The sequence below is a fragment of the Neoarius graeffei genome, chromosome 17 (assembly GCF_027579695.1).
Source record: "Neoarius graeffei isolate fNeoGra1 chromosome 17, fNeoGra1.pri, whole genome shotgun sequence".
In the NCBI taxonomy this organism is placed as follows: Eukaryota; Metazoa; Chordata; class Actinopteri; order Siluriformes; family Ariidae; genus Neoarius; species Neoarius graeffei.
The window spans coordinates 7,224,342-7,246,762 of record NC_083585.1 but is presented as its reverse complement, the minus strand read 5'-3'; the positions used below and the strand labels follow the sequence as shown (position 1 = coordinate 7,246,762).

General features: G+C 44.5%; 1 protein-coding gene across 5 annotated transcripts in view; it reads right to left on the bottom strand.

The window, feature by feature from the left end:
• The window catches only part of LOC132901334 (zinc finger protein 271-like), a 93,530-nt gene that overhangs the window by 40,602 nt on the left and 30,507 nt on the right, over window positions 1-22,421 (bottom strand). For 4 of the 5 annotated variants that reach the window (XM_060943648.1, XM_060943650.1, XM_060943647.1 and 1 more), the window contains one exon: window positions 9,006-9,277. In XM_060943648.1, coding sequence (XP_060799631.1) covers window positions 9,006-9,277 — 272 coding nt within the window. Of the gene's footprint in view, window positions 1-5,182; window positions 5,278-5,384; window positions 5,460-9,005; window positions 9,278-22,421 lie in introns of those variants that run through there. The other variant, XM_060943651.1, reaches the window with a different exon arrangement.

The following is a 22,421-nucleotide window of genomic DNA, read 5'->3' as shown; positions in this document are numbered from 1 at the left end:
TGCAGTGAGGGAGAGGGGGGGATGTGGGCTGGTTGAACCGATTGAAAAAGTCATTCAACTCATTCGCCCTCTCCACTATCCCCTCAATGACTCTAGTCTTTGTATTGTGGCCTGTGATGGTTTTCACACCTTCCCAGACCTTCCTCATGCTGTTCTCCTTCAGCTTCTGCTCCACCTTCCTCCTGCAGCTGTCCTTAGCTTCCCTCACACAGCGTCTTACCTCCTGCTGTGCTGCTTTCATCGCCTCCCTATCCCTGCTCCTGAAGGCGGCCTTCTTCCTGTTGAGGACCGCTTTGACTTCCTGTGTTACCCATGGCTTGTTATTAGCAGGGGTGATAGCGTTCCGGCGCCGCGCCGGATTTCCGGCGTACCGTGGCTGGGGAAAAAAAAAAAATCTAGTTCGCCCATTGTCCTGTGTCATTCTGAGATGCGCAGATAGACAGTAAAGGGAATTCGCATGATATGGAACTACCACTAGTTCCATATCATGCGAATTCCCTTTACTGTCTATCTGCGCATCTCAGAATGACACAGGACAATGGGCGAACTAGATTTTTTTTTTTCCCCAGCCACGGTACGCCGGAAATCCGGCGCGGCGCCGGAACGCTATCACCCCTGTATTAGGGTAACACCGTACAGTCTTAGCGGGGGAGACCACATCTGCACAGAAGTTAAGGTAATCGGTCAGACAGTGTGATAGCCCCTCTATGTCCTCACAGTGTGGGCTAAGCAGCACATCCCAGTCCATGATGTCATAACAGTTCTGATGCCTGAGGGCATCTTCCATTTTAGGGGACCACCTCCTGATGGAGCTAGTTGTTGCAGGCTGCCTTTGAACCGGGGGGGGGGGGGGTGTACTTCAGCTGTAGAAGAACCAGGTTGTGGTCAGACTCCCCCAGTGAGGGGAGGGGTGTGGCTCTGTATGCATCCCTCACATTAGCATACAGCAAGTAAATTGTCCTATTGTTCCTTGTTGGACAATCCACAGCCTGGTAAAAAGCAGCCAAAGTAGAGTCCAAAGTAGCATGATTAAAGTCCCCAAAAATGATCATAAATGCCTCAGGGTGCTGTGTCTGCAGCCTTGCTGCGAGTGAATCCTCTCACATGCAGTGGCTGCGTCTGCCCTCGGAGGGATGTAAACACAGATGGTGATCACGTGACTGAACTCCCTTGGCAGATAACATGGCCGCAGGCTAATGGCTAGCAGCTCCAAGTCCGGGCAACATAAAACTGCCTTTACAGAGATGCTGATGATGATGCCCTTTATTGTCACTAATCACGTACCAGCAAAATTAGCCGTCAACCTGTCCATACATATACAACATACAATTGACATCGGGTAGACAGGACAGGAAGACAGGGATGAAGATAAAAAGGAAACACAACATGAGGAGAGATAAGGAAAAAAAGACCCCCCCCCATTATGCTCCTGTCAGGAGTACAGTGTGGGAACATTTAAAAAAAAAACCTTTGCACATAAGCACACAACAACACAAGTATACTTTAAACACGGGACTTGAGGGGGGAATCAGGGGTAGGGGGTAAGGGGGGAGGGGAGGAGGTAATCCAGCGCAAGCAAGCAGCCATCCGTTCCTGCAGCCATGAAGGCGCTGGTCACACACCTGCTTGTCACACTGGGGGTAAAAATGGTGACCGCGGAAAGTTGGAGAAGGAATGCAAGAGTGTCTCCCGGAAGTGACCTTCAGGGGGAAATGTTGCCTCAGCAATGGCCTGAACTGAGGCCGGTGCGGTCTCAGGGAGCCAAATGTTAATAAGATAGAAATTGTTTGGTCTTTCCAGATGCAGTCTTTGCATGTCCACACCACTCATCCATATCTGTCCATTCCATCCATTCTATTCAAATTGATCTCTGAAAAATGTATTCCTTGCAAAGCTGAAAGCTGCTCCGAGATAACCATTTTGTGGTTAAAGTTGTGAATGTCCACAGTCCGAGTGCCAATAGCTTTGCCCACCACTCCAATCATATCGGGCAGCTTTGTGGGGCTTTGAACAGCTGTCACCGTTGTCTGATTTCCTCGCTATACCAGGGAATGCCTAATCCAATCAGCAAGTCCTGTAATCATGGTTCCGAATAGGTCGATATCTTCAATGTCCTCCACAAAAAGAATCACCAGGCACACGACCTGCCACTGCTACCGCGCGTCCATCGTGTAACCAGCCGCAAATGTTCCGGCAGGACAGACGGGTTCCCCCGAACCCAGGCTTCTCGTCGAGAAAACCGTGTCAATTTCGTTAGGAGACGAGTTTATCAATTCCATGCTATTTTTAGTTTAGAAAGTAATGCAGGGAGAGTCTCTTCAAAAAGTACAGCAGACGAGACAAAAGACAGAAGCACAAGCAGGGAAAAAAAAGGAGGGAGAAGGAGAGCAGAAAATGTGACCGCCTTCCGTGGAAGCACGGAGAGATATGTCCCGGGTTACACCAGCAGTTGTTAACATAAATGATGAGTCCCCCACCTTTGCTTTTCCCGCATGTGTTAGTGTCTCTGTCGGCTCTCACAGCAATGAATCCCCACAGGTCCACATTAGCAACCGGTACAAGGTGTGTTAGCCATGTGTCCGTAAAGGTAAATAAGCTGCTCTCCCAGCAAATCCGCTGGTTGTTCAGAGCGGAAAGCTCGTCGACTTTATTCGGCAGCGAGTTCACATTCCCCATGATAACGGAGGAAATGGATGGTTTGTAGCGCCGCCGGTTGTCCGCTAGCCTAGCCTTTAGCTTAGCTCCAGCCTTGCAGCCCCTGGGTTTCCTCCTCAGCTCGGCCGGGATGGGGTGTCGTATCCCGGCTCGTCCCATTGTTGTCAGGGCCAGCAGCTCTTCTCTCGAATAAGTGAGAAAACTGGCTCCTGGTTGCGTGTTAAAGTTAAAAATATCCATGTTATATAAGTAAAACACACTGTCTTCATAAGACGAGCAGAAAAGTAAAAAAAAAAAATGGTGGGGGGAAGAGGTTTAAAGAGATAAAAAAATACAGAGCTACTGGAGAGGCAGCTGTCTCACACCGCACCCATAGATCCACATTTGATAATCTTCTGGGTGGTGGTGACAACCCTCTGGAGCACTTTTCTCTCTGCTCCTGTGCAGCTGACAAACCACACACTGATGCAGTATGTAAGTATGCTCTCTATGGAGCAACAGTAGAAGGACACAAGCAGTTTTTGAGGGAGGTCATTCATCCTGAGGATCATCAGGAAGTAAAGTCTCTGCTGTGTGTTCTTTATCACTTGTGTGGCATTAGAGCTCCAGGTCAGCTCCTCCTCTACGTGCACCCCAAGGAACCAGAAGTCCAGGATCCTCTCCACACATTGCGCACTGATGAGAATAGGCTGAAAGTCCGTTTTCTTTTTCCTGAAGTCCATGATCAGCGCCTTGGTTTTGGTGGTTGAGGACCAGGTTTGTTGTCTCAGCACCACCCAGACAGCTGCTCCACCTTGTCCTGATAAGCAGACTCCTTCCCCTCAGGGATGAGCCACACTATGGTAGTATGATCCGCAAATATGATGCCATTACGGGAGTGAGCAGGGTGCAGTTGTAAGTATAGAACTACTACTTTTATAATCCTAGAAAAAGCCATGGCACAGCAGTTATGCTCATATTTACAAACAGGGTTCCTACAGATATTTTATGTTGAATTTACTACCTTTTTACTACCTTCACAATTTTTTTTTACTACCACAGCGACAATGTGGATTTGGACATTTTCTCACAATTTAACAAGGTAATCTTTGAGTGTATGTGTTAGTCCAAGTGAATGTGCTACATATAAGTTAGTGACAACTCTACCCAAAGAGTTGGATTGATGAGACAAGATAGAAAGAAAATCTGAACGTACCAGTAGTGTAACTCTTTCTCTTTGGACGCATAATAGAACCTCCCATTGCTAGGGCTACACATGGAGTAATGCATATTTGCATAAAAGAAAACAAACTTCCACATACAAGTTATAATTTTATTGAACTGTGAAACTGTGGCCCATAACCTCTTAACGGGTACACAGATTTGCACTAAACCTTGTGTGTCAACACTTCACATTAGGTACAAGATCTGATTACATTTTGTCGGCCAACACTTTCAAGATGGCCAACCTTTTGTTTGTGGAATAATCTTTTGAACAGGTGAACAGATTTGCACAAAAAATCTTATGTGCTTAGGTACATCAACTCATTAAATTTAAATCAGGTCAAATGGCAAACACAAACCCACACACACACAAAGCGCACCAGGCGCGCACACACATGGGTGCACACACGCATGACAGACAAGACACACACCCTAAAGATACAAAACACACATAACCCAAGCCCTATTTTGGCAGTCTCTCAACACATTGCCAAGTTTGCTTAAGATAGTCATTTGCACCAGTCCTGTAGTCGTGAAGGCCCGTGGGCAGAGTCAACACCATCCTCCCAGAGATCAGTGTTTTAGAGGGTTAATCTTAATCATTTGAACAGTTCAACAGATTTGCTCATCGCATTTTGGATGCCTCAAATGGCGCGCACACACAACATACCAGGCACACACACACAACGCATTACATGTGCCTCAGTTGTTTGACCATTTCTTTGATCAACTTTTCAATGAACGCCTCTCGCCGATTGCCATCTACTGCCTTTAGCCAGTCTTTAAAATCAGGTTCCTCCAGCCAGAGGTCTGAAAATTTGCATTTCCCCATTGTTTAATTCTCGTGCAGATGTCGCCAGTCAGGTTAACAGATAGATTCGACTAGAGCCATATAAACAAAGTCAGTCTCGTACTAAACAATCTCTGGTATAAATTTATACTGGATTCGACCGTTATTGGAATTCAATGCGCATGCGCCACCAACTCCTCACTGCGGTCCTCCTCGATACATAAAAATAAATTTGCCCAAATGTAGTAATTTATGGATATTATGGCATGCAGGTTAATTAAACGAATTAGAAAACACATAGACCCAGTTGGATGGGGGTCAAAAAAATTTACTACCACGTCAGATTACGTTTACTACCTTTTACTACTTTTTACTGGCCATAATTTAGCCTATTTTAATTAACTACCTTTTACTACCTTTTAAAACCCCGCGGAAACCCTGTACAAAGGAATAACATCCATGAAATGTATCAGTCAGGATTTAGACCTCATCATAGCAAAGAGACAGCTCTGGTTAAAGTAGTAAACAACCTACTGTTGGCATCTGATCAGGGCTGTGTCTCGCTGCTTGTGTTGCTTGACCTTAGTTCAGCATTTGATACCATTGATCATTCCATTCTTCTGGACAGACTAGAAAACATTGTGGGAGTTAAGGGAACAGCTGTCTCCTGGCACAGCTCTTATTTAACTGATTGCTATCAGAATGTTGATATAAATGGTGATATTTCTAGACATACTGAGGTAGTTTGGTGTTCCACAAGGTTCTGTCTTGGGTCCACTGCTTTTTTCTATATACAGTATACATCTTTTTTCTATATATAAAAATAAAAAAAATAAAAAAACTCTGGGTGATATTATTCATAAACATTAGTTTCCACTGTTATGCTGATGAGACACAGTTGTATGTTTCTACAAAACCTGATGAGAGACACCAGCTTAATAGAATTGAGAAATGTGTAAAGGACATTAGACACTGGATGCTTATTAACTTCCTTCTGCTTCACTCTGATAAGACTGACGTACTTGTACTAGGACCACATGCAGCTAGAAGTAAGTTTTCTGATTACACAGCAACTCTGGATGGCCTTTCTGTTTCTTTACGTGCAGCAGTAAAAGATCTCGGGGTGATTATTGACCCCGGACTTTCATTTGACACTCACACCAATAACATTACCCAGTTAGCTTTCTTTCATCTCAGAAATATTTCTAAGAGAAGAAATTCAATGTCACTACACGACGCAGAAAAATTAGTTCATGCTTTTGTTACCTCCAGGTTGGATTATTGTAATGCCTTACTGTCTGGAAGTTCCAATAAGTGCATAAACAAGCTCCAGTTAGTTCAAAATGCAGCAGCAAGAATCCTTATTAGAACTAGAAAATATGACCACATCACCCCTGTCTTATCCACACTGCATTGGCTCCCAATCAAATTTTGTATTGATTATAAAGTACTACTATTGACCTTTAAAAGCACTGAATGGTCTCGCACCACAGTACCTGAGTGAACTTCTGCTCCTCTCTGACCCACCACGCCTACTTGGATCAAAAGGTGCAGGCTATCTGCTGATACCTTGTATAGTGAAGGCTACATCAGGGGGCAGAGCCTTTTCTTACAAAGCCCCACAGTTATGGAATAGCCTTCCAAGTAGTGTTTGGGAATCAGAAACAGTCCATGTTTAAGTCTAGGCTGAACGCATATCTGTTTAGCCAAGCCTTTTGTTAAGTGTGTTTATGAGGGAAAGGAGTAGATCTGGAGAGCCCTCAGACAGAGTGTTTTGGTAAACTGGGATGTATGGATGCTGTCAGTCCCCCACTCGCTTGCTCGCTCGAGTTTGTTGATCCTGTAGTGGCTGCTGCTTTATGTCAAGGGGTGCCCTCATGCCTGTGTTACCTTCTGGCTCTCCCCTTTTAGTTATGCCGTCATAGTTAGTTTTGCCAGTGTCCCTGCTTGGGACTCTGGCAAAACATATACTGTTCCTACTCATCAGGTGACATTGGGCATACCCAACAACCTGTGTTTTCTCTCTTTCTCTCCCCCCTCCGTCCTTCTGAGTTACATGGCAATCCTGACCTCTTCTGCTGCTCAGACCTGCCTGATCCATTCTGATGCCCTACATCTGGCTGGAGTCTCATCACATCGCTCCTGTGGAGGATGGCCCCATATGGACAGTTGAAAGTCACACTTGGAAGATGCTCTGGACACTTACAGTAATGCTTTTATGGCTGAGGACTACAGCTGACTTGCTAACTTTAAGACTGCAGTTGTCATTAACAGTTTTGCACTCAAGTTTCCATCAATGAAGAGTTAGAACATCAACAAAACTGACTTCATGTTAAAAATGTTATCACATTGTCTCATCACCCAAATGAGGATGGATTCCCTTTTGAGTCTGGTTCCTCTCGAGGTTTCTCTCTCATGTCGTCTGAGGGAGTTTTTCCTTGCCACAGGTTTGCTCATTGGGGATAGATTAGGGATTAAATTAGCTCATGTTTTAAGTCACTCAAATTCTGTAAAGCTGCTTTGCGACAATGTCTATTGTTCAAAGCACTATAAAAATAAACTTGACTAGAGGGTGAAGAGTTCGGAGCCATTGCTGAGGCAATGTGGGGGGCCTTCTCTCACCCTCTGTGAGCGATCAGACAGGAAGTTCTTTATCCAGAGGCAGATGGATTGAGACAATCCCAGGTCTGTCAGGTTGGACACCAGTCTGTGAGGGAGAACGGTGTTGAATGCTGAGCTAAAGTCCACAAATAACAGCCTAGTATAGCTCTCCTGCTGCTCAAGGTGACTGAGGGCAGTGTGGAGAGTTGTAGCTATGGAGTCCTCTGTAGACCCGTTAGCTCTATATGCATACTGGTGTCTAACATGGGTGGGGGACTTGCGATGATGCAAGTCTGAACCAGTTGCTCAAAGCGCTTCATGATGACGGGAGTAAGTGCCACTGGACAGTGGTCATTCAGGCTGCTAATGGTCTTTTTTTGGCAATGGAAGATGGTACAGGACTTCAGGCAGGGTGGGATGGTGGACTGGGATAGGGACTGATTGACTTATGTGACATCCTATGCTCTGTACATAACATGGTTCTAGATGTTTTATTTACTACAAGATACATGCCTATCAGAAATACTGGACAGAGGTGGTCAATTACTGCAGGAGTCTTGGTCAAGGTGGCTCATTGCTATTTAGCCCCTAATGTTCCCCAAGCTTTAACATTAACAGCCCCATGAGCCTTTGCACTTTGGCAAGGCTCCGTGGAACTGGCAACAACTAAAAGCGACTGCCTTTTCTGGTCGCTACAATAATAATCCTCCTCCCTGGACCCAAATTTATTTTCAAAATGGAATTCAAGGCCATTTAGATTTTTAAAAAAATGTAAAAGTTAAAAAAGTGACTACCTACAAACATTTTTAATGAAAAAGTACAGTCATTGTTGACTTTTAAAAAATATTTTATGAGCCTGCATAAAAATGCATGGGGTTGCTCAAAATTCCACAGCACACTTCACTTTGTCTCACAGCACGCCGGGTATATACTGTACATATCTAAATCAACCCTCACTGAACCGATGTTCAAATTATATTTTGTCTGCATTTGTGAATTAACGGAAATGAAACGTCGTCACACCAACTGTAGACCCCAGCATCAAACCAACTCGCATAGGTGGCAAATTTTGTGGCATCGAAAACCATTGGCTCGTTGCTGTGGTAACAAGTTTTATATTAACTTTAGCATTAATTATAGTTAACAGTATCTGTTCAGATCCTGTAGTCTCATACTTCTCTGTTTATCCTCGACATTTAGAAAAGAAGCAAACCAAGTGTAAATGAATAAATTTCTTGTTTTTGTGTCCGTGTGTGTGAGTGAGTGAGTGAGTGAGTGAGTGAGTGAGTGAGAAGCTACCATGTGCATGCAGCAGAGTCAAGGAAAACTTGGTACAATTTTTCTCAACTGCATTTGGGAAAACAGACTATAATGGAATGTTGATAATGACGACTAATATTTTGTGTAATACAGGAAGCTGACCATGTTTAGGAGTCGTTATGGGAGGACCTATGTTGGTGACTACCTGGGCTTGTGATTTTATGGGACTTTCATGAATAATTATACAATAAAGGAATATTTGCTTGAGCATTACTTGAGCACTGAGGTGTTACTAGTATTTTTATTAACAGGTAAGTTCCACCACACTGGCTAAAAGAATCGATGTCAGATCGCATTGTGCTCAAACTTGCGATTTACACCACTACTCCACATATCTGCGAGAAGAAACTGATATTAATTGGAGCTACCTTCATCTAGTCATCATATTTTGTTACATAAAAATATACAATCTTTATAATAAAATTTATAAACTCACAACCGAGGAGTCTCCACTGTTCTTGGCTTCCTCTCGGTTCACCAGCTCTCCCTGGCAGGGTCCGAAGTGTGCACCTACTGGAACAGTCTCCCCCTTATTAAACACTCCCAGGTCTGCATCAGGAATACTGGACTTCTGGATTTCTAGCCCAGGAGGAAGAGTTTGTCTGGCTCGGTCAGGGACTCCCATGGGAACAGGAGTATCAGGGATGAAGAGGGGTGGTCCATGAACCTCGCATTTGTTGAGGAAGAAGGATTTGCAAACTTCACAGTCTGGGAGTAGAGAAAACACAACAGGAAGAAATGAGGCCCAAATGTGTGTGCAATCTGTTTGTCTATCTAAGACCATATACGGTACATTAGTGCCATATAAACATTATCCTAAGAAAGCTTGCCAGTAAGGTTCACTGAGCATCTGGTTGAGACTAGAGGTGTCCATCAGGACTGGGATCAAACCGGACACAACAAGGTACCAGTATTGGCAAAACATATGGAAACACCTACCAAAATGAGAAAACACCACAATTTGACCTTTTGTTCTCAAGTTCTCTTAATAAACTAAACATTTTCATCATAAACAAATGTTACAAGTAACCAGAGTAAATCATTCCAAAATATCAATATTTGGTATGGAACCCTGACACAAGTGCACTGACAATCAGGCATGCAATCATAAAGTTTATGAATAAAATCAAGTGGAATTGATCTCCATATGTCTTGCAACACTTCCCAGAGCTGTGGCAGGTTTGAAGGAGCCCTTTTCACCTTCTCTCGCTCCATGTAGTTCCAGACTTGCTCAATTATATTCATGTCAGGACTTTGGGCTGGCCAATCAAGAATTGTCAAGCTGCCATCTTGTTCTTTGTTTTGTAAATACTGTTTAACCATCCTGGCTGTGTGTTTTGGGTCATTGTCTTGCTGGAAGATAAAAATTGTTGCCAATGAGAGCTCTTCCAGAAGGCACAGCATGATGGATATTAGAATAGAATGCCTTTATTGTCACTATACACATGTACAATGAGATTAAAGCATCTCCAATAACAGTGCAAAACAGCATGTAGAGAGAGAGAGAGAGGCGGGGGGCAGGGCTCGAAATTAACTTTTTTTTCTTTGTGTCCCCCAGTGGTCCCGAATTCTGTGTTGTATTGTCCCGAATGGAAGCAATAGTGTCCCCATTTTTTCCCTCTCTGAAATAACCAGTGGTTAATATTATCATATGAAGTTACTATTATATTTGTAACTATGCGATTTTGAACCCTTTATATCATTTTTACAATAAGTCACAAAACACAAGTGACACATGTCCTATACATCATCTACTTCAAAATTAGTTATTGCATTTTCAGTTTATTAAACTTTGGCGATCTCACTGTATGAATAGATACCCATTTATTTAAAGGGGCCAACTACCTCATTCAGAAAATGTTTCAACTCACTACATCTGCAGTACACTTTAGTTGAAAATAAGACCCCTTTTATGTTCATTTCATCTACTTGTACCTTGAATATCTGTTGGCATTTATAAGCCCAACTTATCATTTTCACCATTACCGTTATCCATTTTTATGTAATATACCTGTTGCCCCATTCAGAGATGTTTTGAAAGCCATCAGCCATACCATCAATAGATGCAATGCCCTTGAGCAAGGCACCTACCCCAACATTGCTACAGGGACTGTAACACTGTAAAAAACCGTAAAGTCACTTTGGATAAAAGTGTCATCATATATAAGTGCAAACAAAGCAATGTAATCCAAGTTTTTTTTTTATTGTAACCTTTAGTCATAGAAATCATTTACATTATTTACAGTGCTTAATGTCATTTTCTTTGATCTAGATAAATTTCCCATTCATTTCTATGGAATTATTTGAAAAACTACACACATTTTCAAACATCCGCTGCTCTGGCATGCTTTCACCTAGAGACATGATTCAAACTTTAAAACGTAGAGAAACTTCTCCTCTGTGGATCTGGCATTCAACTTTTTGCTAGGTTCTATACTTTTGGATCAGTCCCAGCTCAAACACCATGTGGGTACCTGGAGAAATTCCGGCTTTATAATGGGTGTTTATTGCGTTACACACCAATGGAGCTCGTTAAGTTAGAGTGTAGAGAGCTTGGAAAAATAGCTCAAACTTTCTCATTTAAACTGTTTTCAGCCCCAATTTTCACTCTACACACACAATTTTCTCAAAAGTAGTAGTCACACTTGTCCTGATTCACACAATGTGTCCACCTACACGATAGGACTTGCAGTTTTTGAATGAGAAGCCTGAAAGTGAGGAGAGGACAGGCGCGCAGCCCCATAGACTGCCATTATAAACGTGGCTGCGCTTTGACTGTTAAATCAGAAAAGCTACTCATTTTTAACTCGCTCTAGTGTCCTCAATTTTTACACTTTTTACACTCCTCAATTTTTACATTTTTAGACAAAAAAAGTACATCAGTGTGTTCAGGAGACCCTTGTGGCACTCAATGTGAAATAAGTTTGTGAATATCTCCTTCCGTTTTCGTGTAAACCCCCGTTGTTTGGAGGGAGCGCTCTGACGGAAAGCTGCCCTTTTTGTGTGCCCCTCCCCCACCCGCACGCTGAGCAGAGAGAGACAAAAATACAGTCCAGCTCAGCTCCGGCAACTGTGACTGCTACGCGCACTGCATCACTCTCACGATTTCCCCCGGGGGAATTGTCGTCTCTAGATCTATTTTTTTCCATTGTCCCGGGATTGTCCCAGATATGATAATTTTGTGTCCCGATGACATTTTTTATGGTCCCCGGGACACAGTTTCAAGCGCTGGGGGGGTGGGGAAGGGGGGGGGGGGGGGGGGGGGGGAGTGTGTAAGGGGGGGTAAGGTGCACAGTCCTGAGGTGTATGTGTTGTGTTACACATTATGGAGTGAGGTATTGCTCATTGCACATATAAATTATTGCACAGAGAGTGTCACATAAATTATTGCACGAGAGATTCACATTATAAAATAAAAAAAAATAAAATATTACACATTTATGAAGTACTGCAAGGTAAGGTAGGTGCACAGACTTGGTGTGTGTGCTGTGTGTAAGGAGCACAGTCCTGAGGTGCATGTGCTGTATGTAAGGTGCACAGTCCTGAGGTGAGGTGAATGTGTTGTGTTTCACATTATGGAGTGAGGTATTGCACATTATAAAAAGTATTGCATAGAGACAGTCCCTTATAAAGTACTGCACATTATAAATTATTGCACAAGGAGAGTCACATGGTAAAATAAAGAGACTATAAAAAGTCAGAGCATATTCAAGTTCAGGGCGGTTATGGATTTTGGAAAGAAGCTGTTTTTGAATCGGTTTGTCTTTGACCTGATGCATCTGTAGCGCCTCCCTGAGGGCAACAGGTCGAACAGATCAAAGCCAGGGTGGAAGCTGTCCTTGATAATGTTTTTAGCTCTGCTAAGGCAGCAGGAGGTGTAAATGTCCATCAGGGAGGGGAGGGGGCAGCCAATGATGTTCTGTGCTGCCTTAACTACCCTCTGGAGCCTCTCCCTGTCTACAGCAGTGCAGCTGCTGTACCATACTGTAATACAGTACGTCAGCAAGCTCTCGCTGGATGAGCGGTAGAAGGTCAGCAGCAGGTTGGAGTTTAGGTTGTACTTCCTGAGGAAGCTCAGCAAGTGTAGCCACTGCTGAGCCTTCTTAATGACTGCTGTGATGTTTACTGACCAGGAAATGTCGGCAGAGATGAGGACGCCGAGAAACTGGAAGGTGTGGCCCCTCTCCACATACACGTTTTTGATGTAGAGGAGGGCCTAGGTCGGTACTGTGCTTCCTCAAGTCAACAATGAGCTCTTTGGTTTTCTTGGTGTTCAGAGCAAGGTTATTTTCTGAACACCAGGCTGCCAACTTCAGGACCTCCTCTCTGTAGGCTGCCTCGTCTCCCTTTGAGATGAGTCTGACCACTGTGGTGTCATCAGCAAACTTGACGACGAGGTTGTTGTTGATGATGATGCCCTTTATTGTCACTAGTCACACGTACCAGCGAAATTGTTGTGGGTCGAACTACAGTCGTGGGTGTAGAGGCAGTACAGGAGGGGGCTCAGCACACAGCCCTGTGGAGAGCCGGTGCTCAACGTGCGGGTGGAGGAGAAGTGGGGGCCAAGTCTCACAGTCTGGGGCCGGTTAGTAAGAAAGTCCTTTAACCAGGCACATGTGAGGGGGGGAGGCCGAGTGTCAAGTTTTCTAATAAGGATGTCCGGGATTATTGTATTAAAAGCTGAACTGTAATCCACAAAGAGTATGCGAACGTAGCTCTGCTGCTGTCCAGGTGATTTAGCGCAGAGTGGAGAGCTACGGCGATGGCGTCCTTCGTGGATCCGTTTGTGCGATATGCGAACGGGTAGGGGTCGAAGTCTGGGGGGAGGTGGTCCTTGATATGCTGAAGAACTAGCTTCTCGAAGCACTTCATGATTACCGGGGTGAGGGCCACAGGACGGTAACCAATCATTCAGGCTGGTGACAGGAGACTTCTTCGGCACTGGGATTATTGTTGCAGATTTTAGGCAGGGCGAGATGACTACCTGAGCCAGGGAGAAGTTAAAGATCCTGGTGAAGGTAGGGGTGAGCTGGTGGGCGCATGCTCTGAGCACCTTACCAGGTACACCATCTGGGCTGGCAGCTTTCTTGAGGTTCACTGCCAGGAGCACCCGTCTGACATCGTGCTCCTGTACAGTGAAAGGAGTGGTGTAGGAACTGTGTGGTGGTGGGGGCAGGGCAGGAGCAGATGAGTGCTGCTGAGATGTTTCAAAGCGAGCAAAGAAGCGATTTAGCTCCTCTGCTAGCAGCGCACTCCAGTCTCCTGTTGGCGCATCACAGTCTCTGAAGTTTGTGATGTCCTGAATGCATTACCACACCTCCCGTGTGTTGTTGCTGGACAGGTGGGATTCTATGCGCAGCCTGTGGTCCGCCTTGGCTTTATTTATTCCTCTTTTCAGATCAGCTCGAGCAGCTCCATCATCTGACCTGAAGTCAGCATCGCGAGCCCTGAAGAGCGAGCGGACCTGGCTGGTCATCCAGGGTTTCTGGTTTGGGAAGACCCGGATGTTTTTATCCATCGTCACATTCCCTATGCAGAACTTGATATAGTCCAGCACCGTTCCTGTGAATGTCTCCAGCTCCTGGTGTTCAAATAAGTCCCAATCTATCTGTTTAAAGCAGTCCTGTAGTTTGGAGAGTGCATTGTCAGGCCAGGTTGTGATGGTCCTTTTGGTGGGCCTGGCTCTGCGCCTGAGGGGGGTGTAGGCTGGGGAGAGCAGGAGGGAAAGATGGTCTGACTGGCCGAGGTGGGGGAGGGGTATGGCTCTGTACGCATGCTTGATGTTGGAGTAAACATGATCCAGAGTGTTCTCCCCTCTAGTAGAACACTTAACATGTTGGTAAAACTTCGGCAGTACAGTCTTCAAGTTGGCCTTATTAAAAGTCTCCTGCTATTATGTGAACACCGTCAGGGTGAGCTCGCTGCTGTTTGTTAACGGTGTTCAGCAGGAGAGAGAGCGCTGTGTTTACACTGGCATCAGGTGGAATGTACACAGCTGTGACAATCACTACAGTTAGCTCTCTTGGTAGAAAAAAAGGGCGGCATCTTACAGACATGTACTCGAGGTCTGGGGAACAGTGTTTATATATAATTGTTCCGTTGTTACACCAATTGTCATGCACGTAAATACAGAGCCCCCCTCCTCTATTCTTACTGGAGTTCTCATTTCTATCCCAGTGGAGCAGAGTGCGGCCTGCTAGCTGCAAGCAAGCATTGGGTATTTCCGGATGAAGCCAGGTTTCTGTGATAATTAAAACACAGCAGTCCCGAACATAGTGATTTCCAGCGAATTGTAATTCCAGATCATCCGTTTTATGTACCAGGGATCTAGCATTGGAGAGATACAGGCTTGGTAGAGGTGGCTTGTGTGGTTGTTTTCTTAGCCTTAGCATAGCACCGGACCTGCAGCCCCGCTTCTGCTTCCTCTCCCTCCTCCGTCTGCGCCGCCTCCTAGACCCGACAACAATCCACGGAGAGCCCGGTGGTCTCACTATGTCATCTGGGATGTTATGCGTGAAGAGAAAGTGGCTCGAAACAGATATCTGGTGTTGGTCACCGATGGCTAAAAGTGTCTGGCGGGTGTACTGGATGTTCGCAGAACCGATGGTGCACAAACAAGCAAAAAAGAAATACAAAAACAAAGAACACTGAAAAGGAGAGCCATAAGCTGCTGCACGCTGCCATCTTGAGTCATTTGATTTATCCAAATCAAATAAGGATTTGCCTGTACTTGTCAGCAGTGAGGGTCCCATCTATTTTGTAGAGATGACCAACTCCATTGTAGGTGACAGCTCCCCATACTTGCAGGACCCCTCCGCCATGTTTTACTGTGGGAGAAATACAGTTTGCCTTGTATCTTTCTCCCTTTCTGCACCCGACTTACTGTTGCATAGTATTGCCAAATAATTCAAATTTCTTCTCATCTGAGAACATGACCCTTTTCCACTGCTCAGAAATCCAACTCCTATGAATTTTTGCCCAGTTAAGTCTCTTCTGCTCACTTCCACCTCTCAACAAAAGTTTTGCGCACTGACACATGACCTTTGAGGCCTTCTGCTGAGAGCGTCTTCCTAACCAGGTGTGGGGAGACATCCTTGCCTGTAGCATCTTGGAGGTCCTGTGCCAGTTCCTTGCTGGATTTTTCCTCTCTCATAGGGATGTAGTCTTGAGGTGCTGGACATCGGCTTTAGTCAACTTTTTCTTCCTTCCTCTGCCTGAAATGTTCTTGAAGTTCCCAGTCTTCTGGTGATGCTTGAGGCATTTCCAGACAGCACTGTGGGTCACATGCAGTTTCTTTGCTATGGCTCATTATGAATGGCCCTCCTCCCGCAAAACTTTCATCCCAATACCCTGCTGTTCTGTAGTTTCTCTCTCTGATGCCATTTCTGCCTGTTGCCTGGCTGTAGTCAGAGGATAAATACAACCCCGATTCCAAAAAAGTTGGGACAAAGTACAAATTGTAAATAAAAACGAAATGCAATAATTTACAAATCTCAAAAACTGATATTGTATTCACAATAGAACATAGACAACATATCAAATGTCGAAAGTGAGACATTTTGAAATTTCATGCCAAATATTGGCTCATTTGAAATTTCATGACAGCAACACATCTCAAAAAAGTTGGGACTGGGCAATAAGAGGCTGGAAAAGTTAAAGGTACAAAAAAGGAACAGCTGGAGGACCAAATCGCAACTCATTAGGTCAATTGGCAATAGGTCATTAACATGACTGGGTATAAAAAGAGCATCTTGGAGTGGCAGCGGCTCTCAGAAGTAAAGATGGGAAGAGGATAACCAATCCCCCTAATTCTGCGCCGACAAATAGTGGAGCAATATCAGAAAGGAGTTCAACAGTGTAAAATTGCAAAGAGTTTGAACATATCATCATCTACAGTGCATAATATCATCAAAAGATTCAGAGAATCTGGAAGAATCTCTGTGTGTAAGGGTCAAGGCCGGAAAACCATACTGGGTGCCCGTGATCTTTGGGCCCTTAGACGGCACTGCATCACATACAGGCATGCTTCTGTATTGGAAATCACAAAATGGGCTCAGGAATATTTCCAGAGAACATTATCTGTGAACACAATTCACCGTGCCATCCGCCGTTGCCAGCTAAAACTCTATAGTTCAAAGAAGAAGCCGTATCTAAACATAATCCAGAAGCGCAGACGTCTTCTCTGGGCCAAGGCTCATTTAAAATGAACTGTGGCAAAGTGGAAAACTGTTCTGTGGTCAGACGACTCAAAATTTGAAGTTCTTTATGGAAATCAGGGACGCCGTGTCATTTGGACTAAAGAGGAGAAGGACGACCCAAGTTGTTATCAGCGCTCAGTTCAGAAGCCTGCATCTCTGATGGTATGGGGTTGCATTAGTGCGTGTGGCATGGGCAGCTTACATATCTGGAAAGACACCATCAATGCTGGAAGGTATATCCAGGTTCTAGAGCAACATATGCTCCCATCCAGACAACATCTCTTTCAGGGAAGACCTTGCATTTTCCAACACGACAATGCCAAACCACATACTGCATCAATTACAGCATCATGGCTGCGTAGAAGAAGGGTCCGGGTACTGAACTGGCCAGCCTGCAGTCCAGATCTTTCACCCATAGAAAACATTTGGCGCATCATAAAATGGAAGATACGACAAAAAAGACCTAAGACAGTTGAGCAACTAGAATCCTACATTAGACAAGAATGGGTTAACATTCCTATCCCTAAACTTGAGCAACTTGTCTCCTCAGTCCCCAGACGTTTACAGACTGTTGTAAAGAGAAAAGGGGATGTCTCACAGTGGTAAACATGGCCTTGTCCCAACTTTTTTGAGATGTGTTGTTGTCATCAAATTTAAAATCACCTAATTTTTCTCTTTAAATGATACATTTTCTCAGTTTAAACATTTGATATGTCATCTATGTTCTATTCTGAATAAAATATGGAATTTTGAAACTTCCACATCATTGCATTCCGTTTTTATTTACAATTTGTACTTTGTCCCAACTTTTTTGGAATCGGGGTTGTACTTTTTCTAATGAATTATTTGTAGAGACCACATGATTTAGTTAATGGTTTTCACCAGTGGAATAATTAGCATAATTAGCAAAATTTGTTCATATATGAATTTTACTCAGGAGTGAAAGTAATTTATTTCTTGCCAGTACTAATATTTTGAGTCAGTGAGCGCGCGCTGAAAAATACACCTAATCATTTACTATTGTCTACTTTATCAAGCATTCAATAGGACTTCTTATCACTCAGTAGTACTAGTATAGTACTTTTTTTTAATCACACTATCACTCTTTCATCCACCTGTATCAGTTTTTGATTATAAATAAATTGCAAACACACAATTTCAACAGCACAATCGTTTTAATAACTTTTTTTAGCTGAACAGTTGAAAACTACCTTTTCATTTTGGACATTCTGTCTACTAAAACACTTTGGATACCAGCTGCGCACGTTGGCGCAAGATGGTTAGTGCGCGGAGCCCACTGCTTATCTCACACGTTGTCTGTCGAGTGAAACACGGAAGGAATTCACTTCAGACATAATTCAGAGACAGGTCAGAATGAGTTATATGCAATATATATTGAGGAAAACGTGTTGCTTTTGGTAAATTGACATTAGCAGGTGTGTTATGCTGAAAGTGCTTTTTTTTTTTTTTTCCAGCAACAGTATATTTTTCTATCCGGTTCAGCCAAATCTTTTAGTGGTACGCTGGACCGGCCAGGACCGGCTTACTTTCACCCCTGATTTTACTTCTGTCAAAAATAACACAAAAGAGAGTAGTTACCATTGTTCATGACTAATGTGCATTTATTTCAAGAGCCGGAGTATTGTGATACTGTTGTTAAATACATAAATGAGAACAACACAGAGCACCATAATATAATAATCAACAAATAATAAATATATTGGACTCCCCCCCCCCCCCCGGGTCTGCAGGTTGGGATGTCTGTAAACCAATCAGGATGCTCTTTGTCTAGCATGCACTTCATGAACAGGAACACACGCAGTCTCCCTCACGCACTCCGTCATCTGCGTGATACAGACATTAATGTTTCGCGTGCATGCTCTTGCTTGCTTGCTCTAGATTCCGTGAGATATTCGCCAATTTGCGGGCATCAGGGAGCAGTGTTGCCATATACTGCTGACGTTTTCCAGCCCAAAATATGTTCAAAACCCGCCAAAATGCACTTAAAACCGCCCAATCTGGCAACACTGTCAGGGAGCCACTATCAATATGCGGGAGACTCCCGGAACTTCCGGGAGATTTGGGATGTTTATTATATGCATGCGCAGTAGTGAAAAAACTGACAGCCTGATGAACACAGACACGGCACGCGCTTAATATGTGGCGGCTTTAGTTGACAGTGTGTCTGAATCTTCGCTTCATACATCTTTTTTATTTTCAACTAGCCAGCCGGGCTGGCTAGTGACAGGAATTACTTGCCAAATGAGAAATTAAGTCGCCTCGGGCGACCGGACCACCACAAATTTCGAGCCCTGTATAAGTAAACACCCTTTCGGCAGTTAATTAGGATAACATGTCACAGCAAACAGTCATAAAACAAGTTGAAACACACACAATACCTTGTTCCCATTTCCAGCTAGGCGCTTAATTATCCATAATAAAACTTTACATTGCAAGGCAACGCCTTCAAAACATCTTTTCCTTCCGTACACTCTTCAATTAGCTGCCGTTCACGTGTGAACACCTATGGCCAAGTTGCTGACTCTCAGATGAGAGTACGCCAGAAGGGCTTCAAAATAAAAAGACCCGAAAACGTAAAAGGCACTAACAAAAATAAAACTTCCTGTAAGTAGATAACTTGTTTATATACCATCAGTAAGAGTCATTTACACTCCCACCAATCATGAGTAAATAATGGAACAGTATACGGTTTACATTAGGCACGAATGATTTCAAACTGAAAATGACCTTCCCTATAGAAATAACTTGTTTAGAAGGTGGAAAACCCTTTTAAACCATGAACTATGAGCTTATTAGCTATAGCTAGAAGGTATTATTAACTATAGGGTGAACAGGCTTAAATCAGTCTCCAGCAGCAAGACTAGCTTCTGGACTGGGGGCTCCATTTCAGACATCTTGTGGAGACGCTCCTTTTTCTTGCCAAGCTTGCTGTCACCGAGGCAGACCTCAACTCTCCTTACTAGTCCGTCTTTGTCAGTAGTGGTTTCTGAAACTCTGCCCAACCTCCACTCGTTCCTGTGCACATCCTCTCCTTTCATCATTATGATATCTCCAACTTGCAGATTTCTCCTGGGAGTATGCCAGCGCTGTCTGAGGGCAATGTTGGCCAGGTATTCCTTTCGCCATAGACTCCAAAACTGTTCTGCCAGGTATTGAACATGTCGCCACCTTTTCTTGCTATACATGTCTTCTCTGATGAACTCACCTGAAGGAGGCAAGGTCTTGACAGATTTTATAGTTGGGAGATGATTAGGGGTGAGTGGCTCGAGGCTGTGTGTGTGTGTGGGGGGGGGGGGGGTGGAGGGGGGGGGGGTGTCACTGAGGTTGTTAACAGTCAGTGGATGGCTGTTGACGACTCCCATAGCTTCATGGAGGAAAGCTCGTAGGGAAGCATTGTTTAGCCTACCACAAGAAAGAGCAAGCGTGGCCTTAGGCCAAGTTTACATCAGACCGTATCTGTCTCGTTTTCTTCGCGGATGCACTGTCCGTTTACATTAAAACGCCTGGAAACGCCGGGAAACGGGAATCCGCCAGGGTCCACGTATTCAATCCAGATCGTGTCTGGTCCGGTGCTGTGTAAACATTGAGAATACGCGGATACGCTGTGCTGAGCTCTAGCTGGCGTCGTCATTGGACAACGTCACTGTGACATCCACCTTCCTGATTCGCTGGCGTTGGTCATGTGACGCGACTGCTGAAAAACGGCATGGACTTCCGCCTTGTATCACCTTTCATTAAAGAGTATAAAAAGTATGAAAATACTGATGCAAATACTGCCCATTGTGTAGTTATGATGGTCTTTAGGCTTGCCATCCTTCCACTTGCAAGTGGTAAGTGACGCGCATGCCCGACATGCACTGAGATCACACACACAGCGGCTCAGTCCCAAATCACTGCTCGTGCACTCCACTTGCGCGCTCTGTGAACTGCGCAGGGCTGGAGTGTGCACCCTCCAGAGGGCACTCGCTGTTCAGGGCGGAGTGATTTGGAGCGCAGGATGCCTGCGGAGCTGAGCGTATCCGTGTATTGGTGTTGCTGTGTGCACGCGACTCGTGTATTGGCGTTGCTGTGTGCACACTAATCGTTTTAAAAACATTAATCTGATGATCCGCTGATACGGTCTAATGTAAACCCCACCTCAGGATGCCTTTCACTGTTCTAATCTGTCTCTCCCACAGCCCTCCAACATGGCTTGAATAGGGTGCATTCATGCTGAACTCGCATTGTTTCTCAGCAAGAAATGCAGCCAGCCAGTCTGCACTGACTTCTTTGGGTTCATTTTTGGCTCCAACAAAGTTGCTTCCTTGATCAGACTTGATTTGACGAAGAGTACCACGTATGGCAATAAAGCATTGCAGGTCATTTATGAGGGCGTCGGTGGACATGTCGTCAAGCATCTCAATATGGATGGCGAGGGAGCTAAGGCAAGTGAAGAGAAGACCATACACCTCGTTCTCCTTACCCTGCTTTGTGAAAAATGGACCAAAGTAGTCCATTCCACAGAAGGTAAGGGGGGGGGTGATGGTTCCACACGTTCAGGGGGGTAGATCAGCCATCCTTTGCTCTTCCATTGGTTTCCGAAGCAGTCTACAGGTAACGCATTGACAAATGTAGGATGCTACTGCCTGATTGATGCCAAGAATCCAGTAGCCATGGGACCTGATGTCATTAATGGCAAGACCTTTGCCTTGATGTTTCATCCTTTCGTGGTGATGAGCAATGATCATCTTTGCAATGTGATGATCCTTGGGGACGATTGCAGGGTGCTTGATGGAGTCAGGAAGAGAAGAGCTGCACGGCCTACCTCCCACCCTGAGGATGCCAAATTTGTCGAGGAAGGAATCAAGTGAGTATAATGGATTTTGAGATGGTAGGGGGATCCCTTTGCTCAGCCGTTTCAACTCCTCTTGATACACATTTTTCTGCACGTCTATGATTATGCAATGTTCTGCATGTTCTCATTCTGTTACAGTGGTGACTGTTTGATCTGTTCTTGCTGATGCACCCTAGTATACGTGCAACAGCTTGAGTAGCCAGTGACCAAGCTGAGAGCTTAGATAAAAGTGATCAACAAGGCTTACTCATTCTGTGGTTCTTGTGCCAAGCACAAGAGCACTTCTGACCTCTGGATCTCCGATCATTAACTCTGGAATCTCAGCAACAGGCAGCTTCATTTCCTTGTTCCATAAGAACTTGGGTCCAGTGAGCCAGGTGGATGAACGAAGATCGCTGGGAGTCAAGCCCCGAGAAGCATGGTCAGCAGGATTCTCATTGGTTGGGACGCATCTCCATTGCTGAGGGGCCAAGCTGAGATGAATCTTCTGAACGCGATTAGCCACAAAAGGTGTGGAATCGTCATGCTTCATTGTTGATGTATCCCAAGATCACCTTAGAATCAGTCCAGAAGAACTCCTCAATCCCAGTAGATGCAAATTCGTCCTTAAGCATGTTGCTTATCTTCACAGAAACAACTGTGGCTGTTAGTTCCAATCTCGGAACAGTTGTAACCTTGGATAGTAAGACACGTGCCTTTCCTACAACTAAGGCACAGTGAACATCTCCCTCTTCATTTTGAAGCCTCAAGTACGAGCACTGGCCATAACCCTTAAGGCTAGCATCCGAGAAATGATGCA